At 49.3% G+C, this 20,615-nt stretch overlaps 1 protein-coding gene across 1 annotated transcript; it reads right to left on the reverse strand.

Annotated features, from left to right (window-relative positions):
• Positions 1 to 581: 581 nt before the first annotated feature.
• On the reverse strand, positions 582 to 14,490 carry LOC103677389 (cytochrome P450 2B11). Its single transcript, XM_040633045.1, has 9 exons — positions 14,286 to 14,490; positions 10,108 to 10,284; positions 9,845 to 10,001; positions 8,495 to 8,655; positions 5,984 to 6,160; positions 5,319 to 5,460; positions 3,713 to 3,900; positions 3,355 to 3,496; positions 582 to 772 (listed from the first exon to the last, which is right to left on the reverse strand). The coding sequence occupies exons 1-9, from the start codon at positions 14,454 to 14,456 to the stop codon at positions 582 to 584; spliced, it is 1,506 nt and encodes a 501-aa protein (XP_040488979.1). The 5' UTR covers positions 14,457 to 14,490.
• Between the last annotated feature and the right edge of the window lie 6,125 nt (positions 14,491 to 20,615).

The following is a 20,615-nucleotide window of genomic DNA, read 5'->3' on the forward strand; positions in this document are numbered from 1 at the left end:
GGGGCCAGGTGAAGATCTGAGTTTGCGAGCCAGGGAGAGAGAGTGTGAATCTTGTTCCTCCACTCCCAGCCACTTGACCTGGGACAATTGCTGCCAGTGCTTGGCCTTTGTTTACTCATCTGTAAAATGGGCATGATCATCGTCCCCACCCCATGGAACTGCTGGAAGGAGGATTCAAGTGAGATCACGTATGCACAGCTCATGGAGCACAAACAGTTGCTACACGAAGCTGGTGGTAGTTCTGAGGAAGGGAGGAGTCACTGGGGGAGGCTGTAGCCTGGGAGGCAACCTGAGCCAAGTCCCCATCTCTTAGCCCTCAGCTTTTCTATATACACCACATCTGGAGCTCTGTTAACAGAGGAAAGGAGACACTTGCATGAGTCTTTACAAGAGCTGCAGAATGATGGGCTGAGATGAGGTGGCAGAGAGGACTTTCCCAGGGACACAGCACCAAGGAGGGGAAGGACGCCAGCTGGCCATGGGTCTCCCAGTGGCAGGAAGATGAATAGAGAGAGGCAAGGAGCTGTTCTCTGCAGAGGTGGGGGTACTTCATGATCCTGAAATCCTTTGAGCCCCTTCCCTCAGCAGCCTCCACGAGCCAGAAATCTGATCTGGTACACTGGGGGCACTCTGCCCACACCACTCTCCCGGGGGGTGAGGTCAATGTCCTCAGGGGCGACGGGGCTGGCCACAGAGAAGTTCTGGAGGATGGTGGTGAAGAAGAGAAATAACTCCATGCGGGCGATGCTTTCCCCGAGACAAATGCGCTTCCCTGTGGGCACAGAAGATCACCAGTGTGGGCATGGAGCCAATGCACAGCCTTTGCCCTTTCACGTCCCAAACCCAGATGTCTGTGTCCATTGCAACAGATTTGTATGGGATTTACCTTGAACCTGCATTTCTGGGTCAACTTTTAGGGCATTCCTGGGCCCTCTGAAACCAGGTGCAAACATTTGGGTGGATGGGCCTTGCACATTTTTTAAGGAGAGAGTCTGTAGCTACTGTTAAGATTTCCAGAGGGTTCGGTGGCCCCCAGAAAATAAAGGCACACGTCTCGTTGGATGTGTGTGTGTATATGTGTGTGTCTGTCTGTCTGTCCGTCTGTCTGCCTCCACTGTGTAAGTGTGTGCACATTTCTGACAACATTTTTAATGTCTTTCATTTCTAATATGGGGAGAATAGTACCCATCAAATAGGGCTCTTGTGAGGCTAAAGAAATTAATATTTGTAAAAATTCTTAGACTAGCACCTGGCTTGTACTATGGATACTATAGGTGGTTATTGCTTTGTGTTTCTTTCTGGGTGTGTGTGGTGGGGAGTGTGTGTGTGTGTGTGTGTGTGTGTGTGTGTGTGTGGCAGGGAGTATGTGTGTCTGGGAAAAGTGTATGTGTGGTAGGGAATGAATGTGTGTGGTGGGGAGTGCGGGGGGAGTGTAGGGAGGAGTATAGGGGGGAGTGTGCATGGTGGGGAGCGTGTGTGGGAGGGGTGTGGGGGTGTATCTGGCACTGTGTGTATGTCTATCTCTGGGTTGTCATCTTATCTCAGTCTGAGAGCCATAGGCTTCAAGAGTTTTGGGAAAGAACCAAACTGCCCATAAAATTGCGAATGAGCCTGGCGCAAGTGAGAGGGGAGTCTGTGGCTTCCAGCAGACTCTCAGAGGTGTTAGAGCCCCCCAGTAGGTTATAGAGCACAGGCTGGATGAGAAAGGAGGACACAGAGAGTGGAAACCTCAGGCAGACACGCTGAAAGCCTCCTCCTTTACTTCAGAGGCTCTTATTCTGCAAGCTGACCACCTTGGAAAGGCCGTTCCAGACCATTCCTAGACTTTTCATTGGGCCTCCGTGAAGGTTTCTGGGGGGAAGTGTCCACATCTTTCTGGCACACCAGAAGTTAGGAAATATGAACTTAGGAATACTTAGAGCAGGGCTTGGAGCTAGTTCTCCTGCAACTGGTTCTGCAACCCAGCTCTTTCCAGAACATTCTGACCCTATTCTCTCCCTCTCACCCCGTCTTCTTCATCCCTGGGGCTCTCCATTGCGACACCTTTGCTATCCTTTTGCCTCTAACATCTTTTTGCTTTGGTTTGTCTTTCTTTCCTCCCCCGTGGCGATCTTGCCTCAGTCTTTTGCTCTGTCTGTACCTTGTCTCCCTCCTCTTTTGCCCACTTTCTTCAATTTTAAACTCCCTGTCTCTGTCCAATTGCATCTGATTCCATCTGAAACTCTCTCTCCCCTTTTCTATCTCCCTCTCCTCTTCCTCACTTATTGTCTCATGTTCACTCTGTCTCTTTCTGTCCCTGTGTCCCCTGTCACTATCTCCCTCTGCGTCTCTCTTTGTCCCTCTCTCTGTTTCTCACTCACTCTTTGTCTGTCTCTGTCCTTCTTTCTCTACATCTCTGCCTTGGTTCTGTGGTCCTCTTTTCTCCCACAGGATGAGGACCAAGGGCATTGGGGTTTTCTCTGGATGGGGCCAAAGGCAGAGAATGGGTATAGAGACAAGTCAGAGCATGTCAAGACCCTTCCCGCTTCCCCAGTGCCAGCAGGATAAATCCAAACACCCTCCAGCTTTCATGGCCCTCCAGCCGAGCTCTTCACCCTTGTACCCTTCTGTAATCTACACTCCAGGCTCCCAGGGTTCATCTCGCTTCTCAGATACACCATGCTGTCTACACCTTCAGGCTTTGACCTTGCTGTTTCCTCCACCTGGACCACTCTTTCTAGTGGCCAATTGATATCCATCCTTGTCTTAGCTTAGAAGCCAGTTCTTCAGGGAAACGTATCCCCACTGAATCACCAATAGTAGTCAGTCCTTCCTATTTTGTGTTCCCAAAGCCCCTTTTAGAGCATTTATCACAATTATGATTCATTGTAATAACAGTCACCACTTCTGCGAGCACTTACTTTGTGGCAAGCTGTTCTAAGCACATGGCAAGCATTGATTAATTTAATCAGGTACTGTTTTGCGGCCAAATGATAAGTGCCCACCTTCCCTGCCGGACTGTAAATTTCCCGGGGCAAGAACCATGTCTCCACATGATTTGTCCAGGGCTTTGTTTTCAGCCCCCAACAGAGCACTGAGCTCAAGAGTAGTGCTCAACAGATATATCTCTTGGTATAGAGATATAACCTCTCTAAATACTTTCCCACGGTCCAGTTCACCAAGATGTGCCTTTGGGACATGATCTTACTTCGTAAGCCCTCTCTAGGGTTACAATGAAGATGAAGCCGATTAAAGCAGGGAAAGCGACTGGCATATTCTAACTGCTCGATAAGCAAAGATCTCTCCTTGATTGTCCAAGGAGGGGGTGGCACCTGCTCTCTGGTGTCTGGGAAAGGGAGTGCAGGCCTGGCTTACCTATGGAGAAGGGGATAAAAGCTTCATTCTTCTTCAGGGCCCCATTGGCATCCAGAAAGTGGTTAGGGTTGAAGGCGTCTGGTTTTTCAAAGTAATGTGGATCATAGAGAGCGGAGTGCAGGATGGGAAATACTTCAGTGCCCTGAGGGAGGGTGACAAGGTCAAAAAATACTGCCATTCCCTTCCTCAGCCCACCCCTTAAAAAACAAAAGTAAAAACAAGAGGGACCTAGTGACAAAACCAAAACAAACAAAACACAAATAAACAAACAAGCAAACAAAAAAACAGGCCAAGTGCAGAGACTAAGAGAACCCAGAATGGCCACACAGGAGAGATGTGGGAGCCCAGCTGACCTCACCTTGGGAATGAGGTACCCTCTGAAGCAAGTGTCTTTGGTGACCATATGGGGCACGCCAATCGGGAGGAGATCCCCGAATCTCTGCATCTCATGGATGACTGCATCCGTGTATGGCATTTTGGCTCGGTCATCAAGGCATGGAAGGCGGTGTGGGCCAATCACCTGGTCAATCTCCTTGTGGATTCTCTCTGCACAGAAGAGTGGGGCCAGGGAACCTCACTTTAAAAAGACATTTCAGCAGGGACATTGCTTTCTATGGGCCAGTGAGCCAGGGAAAACATATAATAAATGGTTAGGTCATTGACACCCCTCAGAGCAACCAGCCTGGGGATCCAGTGGAGGGGGAAGCAAGAATTCTCACCCTTTGAAATCTAATAAATGTTATGAATTCTCCCCCACAGGGCACAGGTACACACACACACACACACACACACACACACACACAATTTTGCATAGAATTTCAGATTAAGAACTCAAGACTATAAGCCTGTCAAAATTCTCCCTCTAAAAAGAGTCAAAAATGAACTAATAATTATTGTGTGTGTATTATAGATGGCACACTGAGCTAGGTCCTCAGGAATATAACAATGAAGTAGATCAACAGATTAACCCATGAACAACTGGATAAATTAATGAATACATAAATCAATCAACTTATGAATGGAAAGAGTGATGAATGGAAGAACATTACTGAATGCCTGTATGTATGTGCTTATTATTCAATAAATGAATTAATGAATCATTAATCATTGATTAATAAATGGCTCATAGACAAATAAACAAACCTGATTAACCAATAAATCATATAAATGGCTGGATGGCTAGATCTATAGAGGAATAAATAAATAAATTAATGAAGGAATAGGCAAATAAAGGAATGGATGGATGGATTGAATGTTAAATCAATAAATCAGTGATGAATAACTGAGTGAATTAATAAAAGAATAATAGATGGATGAAGGATGGGTTGAAAGAATGATGGAAGGGGCACCTGGGTGGCTCAGTTGGTTAAGCATCTGCCTTTGGCTCTGGTCATGATCCCGGCATCCGGGGATCAAGCCCCACATCAGGCTCTCTGCTCAGCAGGGAGTTTGCTTCTCCCTCTGCCCCTCCCCCTGCTCTGATGCGCTCTCTCTCAAATAAATAAAATAAAATCTTTTTTAAAAAAAGAAGAAAAGAAAGAGTGATGGAAGAATTCAGGAATGAAATCTAGGTCATAGGACAGATGGATGCGTGCACCAACGAATGAGCCAATGAATCAATGACAAATAGTTCATTCGATTAATCACCGTTTCCAAAGACCAACAGATGAATCAATTAATCCAAATAAAGAATGGAAGTCTCCGTCCTTGGATTAATCATTAATAAGTAAAAGGACGGATGGGTGGGGGAATAGATGGGAGGAGCCGTGGGGGAACACACTGACATATTGCTCATCCATCCACCCATAGGACTGGCTTAGTCAGGAGTTCATTCAGTACGTGCAGGGCTCCTGGTAGAAGACATGAACATCGCCTCTCTCGTGCCGAAGGACGCCAGCCCCACCTCCCGCAGTCCCAAAAGCGGTCAGAAGATCCCTCTCCGTGGGCTGTCCCCGCCCACTCACCTGCGACGTGGGGGTATTTGAGCAGGAGCAGGAATCCGTAGCGGAGCGTGGTGCTGGTGGTCTCCGTGCCAGCGAAGAAGAGCGACAGCGTCGTGTAGATGAGGTTCCGCTGGTGGAACTCGCTGCTGGGGTCGGCCTTCTCCTGAAGCCAAGGGGAAGCTGGAGGGCTTTGCTGCACGCTCATCCCTCCCTCGGGGCGCCCTCCCCCCGCTTCTAGGTCTCTCACACCGTCTGGTCCTTTTTCCTTTTCTGTGCCCTCTGTGCGTCCAACCGGGAATTCCTCTCCGTCCCTCTGTGCTCTGTCTCGGCTCCAATGCATTTCCCATCTCTCTGCGGTGTTTGTCTCCCCCCCCCCGCCCCCCAACCCGGGGCTCCCAGCCCCTTTAGGCCTCTGTGAGTCTTGTCACCTGTTGCCGTCCTTCGGTCCACACGTCCTGCGTTTCCCGTTTCTCTCTCTCTCCCTCTCTCCTCCTGACTTTCTCCTTTTTCCTCTTCCCGTCATTTCCCTTCTGCATCTCCCCTCCCTTTTTCTCCCCATCTCCTTCCTTACCCTGCGTCCTTCCCGCCTTCTTCCCCATTCCCTCCCCCTCGCTCCTCCCTTCTTCTCATCCCCCCCAATCTTTTCCTCCCTCCCGGTCCCTCCCATTTCCCTCCCCCAAACCCACTTTGTCCATGCGGATCAGATAGACGTCAATGAAGTCCTGGGGCGAGTTGGGGTCCAGGGTTTCACGGTGCTTCTCCACCGCTCGGCCAATGAAGGCGTTGATTTCCTGCAGGTTTTTGTAGACTTGCCTGTGTGTACCGGGAAAGTACTTCAAGAAGTTGTGAAAAAGCTCAAACACCTGCAGGAGAGAAGGGGCTGTGAGGTCATTCTGGGGCTGAGCTGTGGGTCGCAGGGAGGGGGGCCCTCCTGGGCCCTAACATCTGGGGCAGGGGAGGGGATCTCCTCTCCCTGTGTCTCTCTCTGTCTCTGTGGCCCTCTGTCTCTGTCTCTCACTCACTGATTCTAAGTCTCCTTTGATCTGTTATTCTTCCATTTCTCCTTCTGCATCTTCCTCCCTCATCCTCACGATCTGCTTTGGTTGCTGCCCCACCTCTCCATCTCTCTCCTTTGCTCCTCTCCTTTCCTCTGGGTCTCTAATTACTCCGATTTTTTTTTTTAATAAAGTAGTCTCTTCACCCAACATGGGGCTGGAACTCACAACCCTGAGATCAAGAGTCCCAGGCTCCAGGGACTGAGCCAGCCAGGTGCTGTCTCTGCACTTCTCTTGTCTACTTCAGCCAGTTGATCTGTTGAGCTCAGGCCTCTCTGACTCTTTCCACCTGCCACATCTCCCTTGCTGCGCCCAAAACGCGCGTGATGCTTACACAAGAGGAACCTCCTGACTACTTAGGACTATATTTATTTTGAAACATATTTCTACCGTATCATTGGAGGATTAATGTAATACCTAACTTGTTGCAAATAATTGACAAAACAATGTGGGAACAGAGTACAGTGTAAAATTCTTTCTTAACCCCTCCTTCTAGGCATAACCACTGTTAACTCTGGCGAATCTCCTTCCAGAGTTTTCTCTCTCTGGTTTTCTATGGCAGGAGAAAAGTGAAATCACCTGTTAGGCTACTCAAAAATACTCACCCAGGGCCCCATTCCAGATTTTTGGAGCAGACTCTCCAGTAGGAGGTCATGGGAATTTGTATTTGTGACAGTCCTACACACGCATCTGACATACATTTCTGGTTAAGAACCATAGGCAGGCATAGGGCTCTGAAGTTTATTTATTTTATTTTATTTTATTTTATTTTATTTTATTTTTTAGAGAGAGAGAGAAGAAGAGAGAAGTGGAGAAGGGGCAGAAGGAGAGGGAGAAAGAGAACCTTAAGTAGGCTCCATGCTCTGAGTTGAGCCTGATGTGGGGCTCGATCTCACAATCCTGAGATCAGGACCCGAGCCGAAATCAAGAGTTGGAGACATAACCAACTGAGCCGCCCAGGTGCCCCTGAGGGAACAGAAGGCAAGCTGAGGACAAAGCAGAAGCTGACACCCTGCAAACCCCCTCCCATGGGATGTATGCAACATTCCTCAGGGAATGTTGAGGAGTTCCTGGCTGCCCTAAAGGACAAAGAAACTGTCCTTACTACCTATAGCCCATTGACAACTCCTTGAAACAGGCATGGTGACATTCCTCTAGGAACTCAGCTGCCTCGACGTTAATACTTTGCTAAGGGCAAAAGGCAGTCCACCAAGATCCTGTAAGTCTACTTTAATGTATAAAAATTCCTTTGGAAACTTCCTTTATCTCTAACCCCCCTGTCCCCAAGATACCTGTTGGCAATCATCCCCCAAGCATATGGCCCACCGATATACATCTGAAGGGTCTCATGACTCAGGTTTTATTAGACAGTAATGAATGACCTTTTCCCAACAACAGCTAGCCCCCTCAAGGTCCTGGAAATCTTGCTTCCAAAATTCCTTAGAGACTTATGCTATCCGTAACCCCCTCCCAACTTGAGGGTATATAATGGGCCATTCCTCACAACCCCGGGGCAGCAGCTCTTTCTGCCCACGGGTCCTATTCCCGTGCTTTAATAAACCACCATTTTGTGCCAAAGACACCTCAAGAATTCTTTCTTGGTCGTCGGCTCCGGACTCCACCCCACTGAACCTCACTTATATTCCCCAACCTCATCACCTGCAGTTTAATTTTTTAAACTTAATATACAATTGGGGGTATTTCCAGGTTCTTTGAGAAAGAGAAACTATATACTATTTTGTTTTAAAAGCAGAACATATTACTTTATAATCTGGGAGACATTTTTTAAGAAAAACAAAAGAGGAAGGAGAAATGGCAAAAACAAAGAAATGTCATTCCTTATTTTCATGTGTCCTTTGAATTGCTTCAAGCAAAGGGCTTTGCCAAAGACAGAGGTGAAGATTTGGAGAAATCAGGGACAGAAGAGGAGAGAGCCTGACAGTCCGCCTCATATTCTGAACCCTGTCTCTTCATCTTTGCCTCATCATACTAGGCTCTCCAATCCCTGTCTCCCATCCCCTCCCAGTTGTCTCGGCCCCCCTTCTAGCCTGAAGCTGCATTGTTGGGCCCCCAACGCAGATTGCCCCTCTCCCCTGCCCTAGATGGCCACCGCATGTCCATCCTCAGCACTCTCTCCCTAACCTGGCTGGAGAAGGAGCTGATGAGTGTGAAGGACTGGTAGAACAGGTCCAGCAGCCGCAGGAACTCAGGGTCTCTGTAGCCAAAGCGTTTTCCAAATACAATAGAACAGATGATGTTGGCGGTCATGGAGTGGAAGAAGAAGGTCGGGTCCTGGAGGGCTCCTAGGAGAAGGAGGCACGCGTCATGGGACACAGACTCAAACAGAGGCCTTGGGAGCGTTTGGCTACTGCCCCATCTCTGCGTGTCTGCCCTACCTTGCCCAGTGACGGGAAAGAAAGGGAGACAGGAACAGCTAACAGGCACCAGCCCAGAGATGTGCCAGGCCCTATTCTAAGCCCTTCATGTATTATTTTTTTAAATTCCCACCACAACCCTGGGAGGAAAGTGCTGTCCTGTTATTATTTCCATCTCACAGATCGGCAGCGTTGCCCAGCTCCTCATCCCTGGAGTAGGGATTCAGATCCGGGAAGCCCAGATCCAGAAGCTGTGCCATTAGTCCCTCTCTGGTCTCTGCTCTGACCCTGGGGGTGGGGAGTTCAGTCCCAGGGGCAGGTGTTCAGCCAGTCACACGCGCAAATGAAAAAGCTCTGCTCTCCCTTCCCCTTGTCTGTCACTCCCCCTTCACCTCTTCTCTCCACCTCTAGGGCTCTCTGGTGTCCAGGGAATTGTCCTGTACTTTCTAGTTGATGTCCGTGTACATCCTGGCTTCCCTGACTGTGAGCCCAGGAGCGACATGTCATCAGCCTCTCTCTGTGGGCCTCACCTGTCCATCTTCTCTTGTTCCCTAGCAGACCCTTCCCTGAGCCTGTCTGTCTAATTTTCTTTGCCTTGGTTTCTTTCTGCCTCTCCCAGGCTCTTCCAGTCTCTCTGTGTCTTGGTCCCTCCACCTCTGCCTCTTTCTCCTTCCCCGTCCCTCCATCTGGGTCACTCTGTTTCTTCTGGTCTGTCTCCTGAGTCCTCTGTCCCTATTCTTCTATTCCTCCCAGCCTCTACATTTATGTCTCAAAATCCCTCTTATGGAAGGACCCTGTCGTCTTTATGTCCCCTTTCTCTCTTTGCCTTCCTTTTATAAGTCCTGTTTTCGCCCTTGATAGATACAATTAATCCATGAGTTGGTTTCCCTGAATCCAAGTAAATGGCTAATATCTAAGCTTATGCCTTTGAGTTATTCTCGACATTGTATGCCCCACAACTCTCCCGGCTCCCTGTGTTCCTCTCCTACTCATCTCTGTCTGTCCCCCTGTCTGATGATCTCTCGGGAGCATTCTCTATCTCTACCTCTCTTCCTCTGCCCACAGATACCCCTTCTGTCTTCCTGCTGCCATGCACTCTGCATTCCCCGGGACTCACCCTGCGTTTCCCGCAGCTCCTCCACCAGACACTGAGCCTCCTCCTGAATCCGCTCCTCCACGCTCCGCTTCCCCATCCCGAAGTCCCTCATGGTGGCCAGAGAGAATCGGCGAAGGGCCTTCCAGCGCTCCCCATTGGCAAAGGAAGGCATGGGTTGCTGAGGAGATTGGAAGGGGACTCTGGGTCCCTCTGCACCCCCTTATCTTCCCTTCCCGGATTCATCCTCCCCAATGCCCCTTCTCCATCATTCCCCTCCAGGTGACTTTGAGGCCCTTACCGTATCCCTGGAAGACTGGCTCTACTACAGCAATTTTCCCACGGCCGGAGAAGGACTCAGCTTGGTCCACCAGGGCCTCCCGTATGGCCTCTATCCCACATAGCATGACCACGGGCCTTGGCCCCAGGTACACCGTGAAGACATCCCCATATTTCTCTCGGAGCTGCGAAGCATATCCACACCGAGGGTTGCTATTAGTCCATATGCACCTATGCGGTCATCTCCGTTGTTAAGGCATAAAGACACTTATGTATAGACTGATCTTGCTGCCCCCAAGACCCTCACCCCAGGCTGCCTTTCCCCTTCCCAGGACGCAGCAACTAAAGGACTGACCCATGACCTGCCAGGGTCTGGTGATTGCTGCCCTAAGCAGTGCAGATGGTTAAATATCTCTTCCTCCTGCCCATACCTCTGAGTCCAGCCAGATCTCCCCAGCATTGAAACTGAAGGGTCATCAACCTGCGGTCTGCCTCCTGACTATTTCCCCCACCCTGAACCACCCACGTGGTAGACATGAAGGGAAGACAATGGCTTCTGGGATGACTATGAAGTCTGAGGAACCCGAACATCAGTGCAGCCACTTGCAAAATGGCTCGGTGGTGTTTATGGACACTAAGCACACGCAGACTCAGTGACTCAGTGGCTCCACTCCCAGATGCACGCCCGACAAAAATGTGGGTGTAGACTCACCAAAATACAAACAGGAAGATTCAGGGAAGCTCAGCAACAGGGGTAGAGAATAAATACATAGTGATATATTCACGCCGTGGAATACTGTGTAGCGATTAAAAAGAAGGCGCTCTACAGCCAACAACATGAACAAAACTCCCAGGCATAGTGTCAAGTAAAAGCAACCAGACACAAAAGTGTCCATAGGTCATAATTCTATTTATTTATTTATTTACTTACTTACTTACTTATTATTTACTTACTTACTCAAATAACATTTTAGAGATAGGGCAAGCATGCAAGCAGGAGGGAGCGGGGTAGGAAGGGTGGGGCAGAGCGAGAGGGAGAGAGATAATCGTAAGCAAGTTCCATGCCCATCGTGGAGCCGGGATGTGGGGCTCTATCTTACAATCTTGAGATCAGGACCCGAGCCAAAATCAAGAGTCTGCTGCCCAGGGGCACCTGGGTGGCTCAGTCAGTTAAGCGGCTGCCTTCGGCTCAAAGTCATGATCTCAGGGTCCTCGGATCGAGTCCCGCAGCAGGCTCCTTGCTTGGCAGGGAGCATGCTTCCCCCTCTCCCTCTGCGGCTCCCCCTGCTTGTGCTCTCTCTATCTGTCAAATAAGTAAATAAAATCTTTTAAAAATAAATAAATAAAAGAGACCGATGCCCAAAAGACTGAGCCACCCAGGAGCCCCGGTCATAATTCTATTTATATGAAGTCAGGATAGTGGAAGGGTGGTGACTGGAAGGGGACTGGAAGGGGGTTTCTGGGGACAGAACGTGTTGTTACTTATCTGTATGTCAATTACACGAGTATGTTCCGTTGAGAGAATTCACTGAGCTGAACACTTAGGGTTTGTGCACTTTAAGGGGTGATGTTAAACCGCAATTAAAGTTGACTTAAAATCATAAAAAAGTTAAGGGCTGCCTGGGTGGCTCAGTCAGATGCACCCAACTCTTGATTTCAGCTCAGGTCATGATGTCAGAGTGGTGAAATTGAGCCCCAAGTCAGCTCCGGGCTGGGCATGACACCTACTTAAGATTCTCTCTCTCCCTCTCCCTCTGCCCCTTCCCCCTCTTGCTCTCTCTCTCTCTCTCTCTCTCTCTCTTTCTGTCTCTCTCCCTCTCTCTCTCTCAAATGAATAAATCAATAAAATCTTATAAAAAGTCATAAAAAGGTTAAGTTTACTGCAAAATCTCTCACACTGATCTCTGCAAAGCCTCCTTACTATCTCTGTAATTCCATTCCCATTCCTTTTTAATCGGTTCACCACCCACCCCACCCTACCCTGAAGTCAGAGTAATCCCATGAAAATGTAAATTAATCAATACCCCTAACCTGCTCCAAACCTTCCAGGGCTTCCAGGTCTCCCACTGCACTGAGATTAAGATTTAAGTTTTCCAGGGCGCCTGGGTGGCACAGCGGTTAAGCATCTGCCTTCGGCTCAGGGCGTGATCCCGGCGTTCTGGGATCGAGCCCCACATCAGGCTCCTCCACTATGAGCCTGCTTCTTCCTCTCCCACTCCTCCTGCTTGTGTTCCCTCTCTCGCTGGCTGTCTCTATCTCTGTCAAATAAATAAATAAAATCTTTAAAAAAAAAAAAGATCTAAGTTTTCCACCATGGCCCCATGACCCATCAGCTTGTCCTCCCCCTCACCCCTTCGCACACTCGGATCCAGCCTCCGTGCTGCCCCCCAAACATGCTGAGCTTGCTCCTGCCTCTCACTGGCACCTTCCTCCTGCATCTTTCAGAGTCTCTGCTCACAAAGCGAGACTGAGCCCTTCCTTTACCATTCAATCTAAAGTAGATCTGCCCCTTTCCAAAACAGCACCCCACTTTCTCTTAATCATAGCTCTTGTCTACTTCATATCTCCTTATTTATTTGTCTTGTATGCCCTGTCCAAAGTCATATCATCAACGCCTAGAATATTCCCAGGCACGCAGAAGGTGACCTGTAAATTATATTGAGTGAGTGAATAAATGAGTGAATCAAAGTAGCTGCCATTTAATGAGCACTTACTATACCCCAGGCTTTATGAAATATGCCACCCAGTCCTCAGCAATGTTATGAAACACACGTTCTTATTACCATCTTATTTTACAGAGGAGGGAACTGAGACTCGATGAGTAAGAGTTGATCTAGAACACAGAATCCATGTCCATCTGACTCCAGAAAGATCTGGGAGCAGGGCCATCCTCCGCAAGCTGTCCCATCATGACACCCACTAGCCCATTCTCTCCCTCCGTATCTCCAAAGATGATATGAGAATGGAGGATCTCGGACCCCTAGAGAATCCAGGAAGGTCCACGGAAGAGCTTTAGGGGGTTTGGAACTCTCGAAATTGTATGCAAAAATGTTTGTGGACGTTGGAAGGGAGGGAGCCCACAGCTTAACCAAATTCTCAAAGGGTTTTATCATCCCCCCCCCCCATTGTTAGTCAGTTCGGCCTAGGAGGGCATTGGAGATGAAGGCACTTGATGCCGGACCCAGTGTTCTCTCTGGGCAGTCCCAGCTGTGTGACTGCAGACAAGTGACCTCCCCAGGCTGAGCCTCACAGTCCCTAGCTCGAGGATGGGGATGGTACCTCACCTAGCCCGCAGGGCTGTGGTGAACCAGACCTGGTGAATTCCCACAGCAATGCAGATAAATTCTAGCCACGTAATTCTGAGCGAGGAAATCGAGTCCGAGACTTTACAGGAAAGCACCGTGCCCTTGTGATGCATTGAAGACAACGAGAACTAACTCACGTGTACTTGAGGCCTCCGCATATGTGGGAAAATTCTCTCTAGTAAAAGCGAAGGGATGGCCAGGCTGAGATTCAGGCGTGTGGTCTCCATGGGGCAAGGGGTAGACAAAGGAGCAGGGCAGCTGGAAGTTACGGTCAGCCATCCTGTTCCTCTTGGGAAGTGGGTCCGTGGGTGTGGACAACATTATTAATAAATAAATGGATCATCAGACAAGAAATCATGCCTGGAAAGCAGTGATCCGGGGCCTGGTAAATACTCTAACGTTAGCTATTATGGCTCATTCATGGTCATTATTGCTAAGCCCTCTGTGCCTGGCCTCTCGTCCTCCTCTCCCCTCCTCCTCCTGACACCGACAGGGACCCGGGCCAGTGTTTGACCTCTTTCTTTGACAGAGGAGAGACCTGTTTGATTGGTGACACAGCTCCTCTTTCTGTCTCCTCCAGTGCTGGGCAGACACCCACCGAAGAGTGGCAGAGGAATGAAACCCTACGCCATGGCTCACACCCAGACACATCTTCAAACTCACTTGCCGGCTCCAGGGACAGTGCCCACACACGTCAACTGAGCAGGGGCACCTGACTCTGACCACCATCCGGCAGGCTGCACCTCCGCGCCCCTGCCTCACCCCGCCCCCGCTTCACCCCGCCCCCAAGCCTGAAAAGATGCCTTCGCTCCTTCTGGTGAGTGCTCCCCAAGCACAGAGGCAGGGAGCCACCCTCAGATCCCACCCAACCTGCATCTCACCCTGAGGAAGGATTTGAGTAAGCCTCTTCTGTCCATCTGAAGAACGTTCCCCAAGAAAGGCAGAGGCCGGGGGCCTGGCGGGAGGCGGCCATAGGCCTTCGGGTGGCCCCTGACCAGCAGAAGCAAGAGTCCCATGAGGAGAGCAAGGAGGAGAAGGACGCTGAGCTCCATGACTCTGTCTGGCTGCGGTCCTCCCAACTGCAGCCTCGCGCTGGGCCTTTTATCCTGAGCCTGCCTCCCCACCAGGTTATGTAACTTCATCCCCTCCCCGCCTCCCTTCTCATCACGGCCAAGAGCGTGAACTTGAGAGAGTGGTACTAACACACCCATACTTCCTGCTCGGGCAACCCTACCTGTTGGCAGAGACAATGTGGTAGCGATTCCAAAGTCCACATGAGTGTGTGTGTGGCACGCATGCTGTATTTTTCTTGCGGGCTCCAGGGAGCGTGCACTGTCCACTTGTGCGCACACGCTAACACACGCTCCCCGGTGCCTCCTTGCGCCAGTGTGTGCGCGCGTATGACTTTACATGTGAAGCGGTGTTTGCGTGGAAGTGAACGTGCTGATGTGTGAATCCGCGTATGCATGAATGAATCATCTGCGCATGAATCCGTGTGAGGCTGTGTATATAGTTCTGCATGTGTATGGGCTTGTATGTATTTATGCGGCTTCAGATGTGAGGCTGGGTTTGCATTTGGGAGGCGGTGGCCGTGGGGAGGGGGGCGGTGTGCGTCCCTGTGAGTCTGTGTGTGCCCGCGGGTTCGTGCATCTCCCAGTCCCTGTCTCTGTGGGGCCTTCAGGCGCTCGGTGGCTACCTCCAACCCTCCATCCTTCACCCTCCCTGGGCAACAGCCACAGATGGGAGTGACGGGGCAACAGGACGCTGGGGGGGGGGGTGGGGAGAGACACGGAACTGGTGAGCCTCAGAGGTGCAGAGACAGAGACTGAGGCCCCTGGCTTTCGGATGGCTCTGAGCATGGCCGGGCGCTTCTCGCTCTGCCTCCAGCTCTGCCTCCACACTGTAGGATGGTTCTCTGACCCTCTCTCTGTGACTGTCTCTCTCTGGCTCTCTCTCTCTCTCTGTCTTGGTGTCTCTGTTTCTGCCTTTAGACTCTGAGCTATCTAAAATAAATAAATAAATAAATCGTCAAAAGGGAATGGGGGTAGATGAGGCAGCAACGGTCTTGCAATGTTGGGTAAACCCTTTGTGGGACCGAAGACCCTGACCCCAGCAGTTGACTCATAGCCCTCTGACCCAGGAGAAAAGGACTGATAGTTCTGATATTTTGAATTCAGGGGTAGAACCTGAACTTTTCGGACCTGAGAGAGGTGCCACGATGGACTTTCCTGACCCAAGTCCTGGCTCCTGCTCTGCCCTGTCATCTGGCACAGAGCTTGGACACCATTCCAGCTCCAGGGAATACCGAGGGGGCCCCGTGAAGGGCTTTACACAGAATAACTAACTCAATGCTCACGCTTTGAGGTAAGTATGGCTGTCATCCCCACTTTATAGATGGGGAGGGCAAGGCACAGAGAGGTTTAGGGTGTTACCCAAAGTCACACAGCAGGTTGGAGTTGTATTGTTCAATATGGTAGCCACTTGCCGCATGCAACTATTAAGCACTCAAAATATGGCTAGTAGAAAATGTGAAATTTAATTTTAAGTAGAAATGGATACTCAATTCAGTTCTTGGAAACTTCTAAGTACATTTGGAACTACTTGGATATGTGAATCTACTTTTTTGGTTCTAAATCTCTTGAAATCTAAACACAGATCAAGTATTTCTTTTTTTTTTAAGATTTTATTTATTTATTTGAGAGAGAGCGAGCACAAGTCAGGGGAAGAGGCAGAGGGAGAAGCAGGCTTCCCACTGAGAAGGGAGCCCGATGTGGTACTCGATCCCAGGACTCCCGGGACCATGACCTGAGGTGAGGGCAGACGCTTAACCAGCTGAGCAACCCAGGCATCCCAGATCAAGTATTTCTGAAGAAAAGTCAAAGTGTCGACAAAGATGTTCCATAAGTACAAAGTACATACAGGATTACAAAGACTTATAATGAGAAGAAGATATGCCATGAGGCAGAGGCAAGACAGAGAGAAGCCAAGAAATAGACGAGGCCTGTAACATGGGGATGGAGGCAGGCGGTGGGGGAACAAGAGAGACAGTAAGAGAACAGAAGAGCAAGAGAGGGGCAGAGATACAAAGACACAGGGACTGGGTCTGTGGGGGGGCTCAAGCAGAGCTGGGTAAGTGAAAAGAGCTGGTTTTCGTATGTAAAAGTATAGTTACTTTTTTTTTCATTTGTAATAGCTTTCCCGGGGTATAAACGACATATGATAAGCTGCATGTAAAGTACAATTTGGTTGATTCTGAAATATTGGGCACCTGTGAAACCATCATCACAAACAAGATGACCTGCAACGATCACCCTGAAAGTTTTCTCACTACCTTTTGTAACACTTCCCTTCCCGTTTTTAATCCCCTCCCCAGGACAACCGCTGAACTGTTGTCACTAGAGATTAGTTTGCACTTTCTCAATTTTATGTGAGGCGGAGTCATGTGGTTCTCACTATGTTTTGGCTGTCTTCTTTCCACTCTGTATCATTATTTTGAAGTTTGAGGTAAGGTGGATAGTGGCCTCCCGAATATGTCCTTGTCCTAATCCCCATAACCTGTGACTGCTACCTAATATGGTAGGAGGGATTTTGTAGATGGGATTAAATGAAGGACCGTCAAATGAGGAGTAGGCCATGATATAATCACTTGGCCAATTATAAGGAGGCCAAGTACATGAGCTCACCACTCATCATCATTCATCACGCATCATCAAGAAAATGCCGATCTAAACTACAATGACAGGGGCGCCTGGGTGGCACAGCGGTTGAGTGTCTGCCTTCAGCTCAGGGCGTGATCCCGGCATTATGGGATGAGCCCCACATCAGGCTCCTCCGCTATGAGCCTGCTTCTTCCTCTCCCACTCCCCCTGCTTGTGTTCCCTCTCTCGCTGGCTGTCTCTATCTCTGTTGAATAAATAAATAAAATCTTTAAAAAAAAAAAACTACAATGACATATCACCTCACACCTGTTAGGATGGATGTTATTACAAACACAAGAACAGGAGCGTCTGGCCAGCTCAGTCGGTAGAGCATACGACCCTTGATCTCGGGGTTGTGAGTTTGAGCCCCACATTGGGTATAGAAATTACTTTAAAAATAAAAAGACAAGAAGTTGATACAACGAGTGTTGGTGAGGATGTGGAGAAAAGGGAATCCTTGTGTACCATTGGTGAGAATGTAAGTTGGTGCCACCGGGGTGGAAAACAGTATGGAGGTTCCTCCAAAAATTAAAAATAGAACTACCTGGAATAGGAGCTTGCTCTGTCCACGCCACACATTGACCTGGTATGGTAATACTTCCAGGAACAGTGCACCCCCTCAGGGGCAATACTAATGGTAGAAAAAGAAAAAAAAAAAACAGAACTACCATAGGATCTAACAATTGCACTTCTGGGTATTTATCTGAAGAAAATGAAAACATTAACTTCAAAAATACCTGAACACACGAACACACACACACACACACACACACACACACCATTTATTGCAGCATTATTTACATCAGCCCAAACATGGAAGCAATGTGTACTCTGCTGTTGCAGGGTACTATATATTTATAGGTGTGCTATAAATGTTACTTACTGAGGTCAAATTGGTTGATAGGGCTGTTCCCTGCCACTATATCCTGGCTGAGTTTCCACCCACTTGTTCTATAAATTATTAAAAGAGGGGTAATCAAATCTCTGAGTATAACTGGGACTTGTCTATGCCACTTTGCAGTTTTATTTGTTTTTGCTTAATGTATTTTGAAGCTCAGTTATCAAGTGCATACACCTTTGTGCTTCTGACCCCACATGCATGGGAGTGAGGCAAGATCAATGCTTTATCTGAGTCTGAAAGTCAAAACTGCCTGGCCCAACTTCACCACATACACTTCTAACCCAGGAGGAGGGGACTGACAATCCCGATACCTTGAATTCAGGGGTGGAATCTGTACTTTCCTAACCTTGGAGAGGTGCCACTGTGGACTTTCCTGACCAGAGGTCCTGGCTCCTGCTGTGCCGTGTGATCTAGCACTGAGCGTGGGGCCTCATTTCAGCCCCAGGAGTCACCGATAGGGAGCATGAAGTGCTTCACACAGAGTAACTGGCTTAAAACTCACCCTCTTGGGGTGCCTGGGTGGCTCAGTTGTTAAGTCTGTGCCTTCAGCTCAGGGTGTGATTCCAGAGTCCTGGGATCGAGCCCCACATCAGGCTCCTCCACTGGGAGCCTGCTTCTTCCTCTCCCACACCCCCCGCCTGTGTTCCCTCTCTCGCTGGCTGTCTCTCTCTCTCTGTCAAATAAATAAATAAATAAAATCTTTAAAAAAAAAAAACTCACCCTCTCAGGTAGGTTTTGCTGTTATCCCCATTTTACAGATGGGGAAAGTGAAACCCAGAAAGGTTAAGACCATGCCCAAGGTAACACAGCACTCTAGAAGTAAAATCACGTGTCAAACCCAGTCTCATTGCAGAACAAGCTGTTCAATCACTTCACTCTACTGCCTTTCTGAGAGAGACGCAGAGGCACAGAGAGAGCAGACAAGAGGCAGAAGGAAAAAGACCCAGAGGTGAGAGGCAGAAGAGGACAGTAAATTCCAGGGAAAATGGATTCTTTGGAAAAATAATCAAGGGAGAGACTGGATTGAACAAAGGCAAACTGGTTCTTTTCTTGCAGGACTTCTCAGGGCCTTTAGAATGCTAATTTGCACTAATAACCCAGCAAAAGGGGAGGAGGGTTGACAACAGCTCCTCAGTACATCTGACTTCATTTTTTTCTTTCTTTCTCTCCTTTTTTTTTTTTTTTTTTTTTTTTTGGAAGACCCATCACCACCTCCAGGTCTAGGACTCTAAGGGGACACACTCTAGGAAGCGCTCATGTGTCAGAATAAAGCACTAATTTTTAGAGTCAGACAGACTCAGTCTCAAACTTCAGGTTTGCCCTATACTTGTCATGCCAAAGACACCTAGGCAAGTGTCAGCTCCTTGTGAATCTCAGGTTGCCTCCTGAAAAGTGTGGGTACCTAGCCCATGGGGTCACTATGAAGATGGAGATGAGACCCAATACACGTGGCCTGGCACATAGTAAGTGCTCAGTGAAAGCGCAGTGGCCACAGGAGAGACCCAGAGGCCCAGAGGCCAAGGCTAAAGGGCGTAGAAGCTCAGACAGACCCAGAAGGAGGGACTTGTGATGACCAAGATGGCAGAGAGTGAGAAATCTGATGGTGAGACAGTGAGACACACGACAAACACTTACTCATTCCTTCAACAAACATTTATGGGGGCACCTGTGTGCCGGGCCCTCACAGAACTAACGTGCTAATGGGCGGAACAGACGACAACGAGACAGAAATAAATACGGAGTAATTCCAAGTGGCGGGGTGCTATTCAGGCATCGTGCCCTCAGTTGTCCGCCCTGGTTGGTTACACTCCAGCGTTCATTGTGGTCGGTCAGGGGCTACACGTGCTGAGAGTAAGGCAGGTGAGCCTCTCCGTGGAAGTTTCACTCACCTGATACCTGAGGCTGATGTGGCAAAGAGGCAGGCGGAGCGATGACGACGAGATGGCCGGAGAGACACAAGAGCCCAGAGACTGAGGACAAGAAGACAGACTCGTGGAGACCTGAAGTCTCACTGAGAGGCAGAACAGGAAAGACATGGGTGCTGAGAGACTAGTGAGGCCCTGAGGGTGTAGTGAGGGTCAAGAGAAGCTAGTGAAGGGCTGAGGGACTAGTGGGGGGCAGGAGGAGCTAGTGAAGGGCTGAGCAACTAGTGAGGGGCTGAGTGAGGGACAAGTGAGGGGCTGAGGGGCTAGAGAGGGACTGAAAGGCAGGAAGAACTAATGATGGGTTGAGGGATTAGGCAGCGACTGAGGAACTAGTGAGGGCCTGGAGTACTAGTGAGGGGCTGAGGGACCAGTGAGGGGCTGAAGGGGAAGGGGGAAGCTACTGAGGGGTGGGGGAGGTAGTGAGGAGCTGAGGGACTAGTGAGGGGCAAAGAGAGCGAGTGGAGAGCTGGGGCAATGAGAATTAGGAGCCAGGCTGAGAGGCTGAGAGAAAGGCCATTCGATGCATCATGGCCCAGTGGTTAACTTGGGTTCAAGTCCCAGCCCCAACACTTTCTATATGACAGCTGGAGGGTTACTTAACCTCTCTGGGTCTCTTTCCTCATCTGTAAAATGGGTATAATTATGCTCCCTCCCTATCCCCAGGGACGCTGTGAGATTTCAGTCCGT

This window comes from Ursus maritimus, unplaced genomic scaffold (assembly GCF_017311325.1).
Source record: "Ursus maritimus isolate PB19 unplaced genomic scaffold, ASM1731132v1 scaffold_19, whole genome shotgun sequence".
NCBI lineage: Eukaryota > Metazoa > Chordata > Mammalia > Carnivora > Ursidae > Ursus > Ursus maritimus.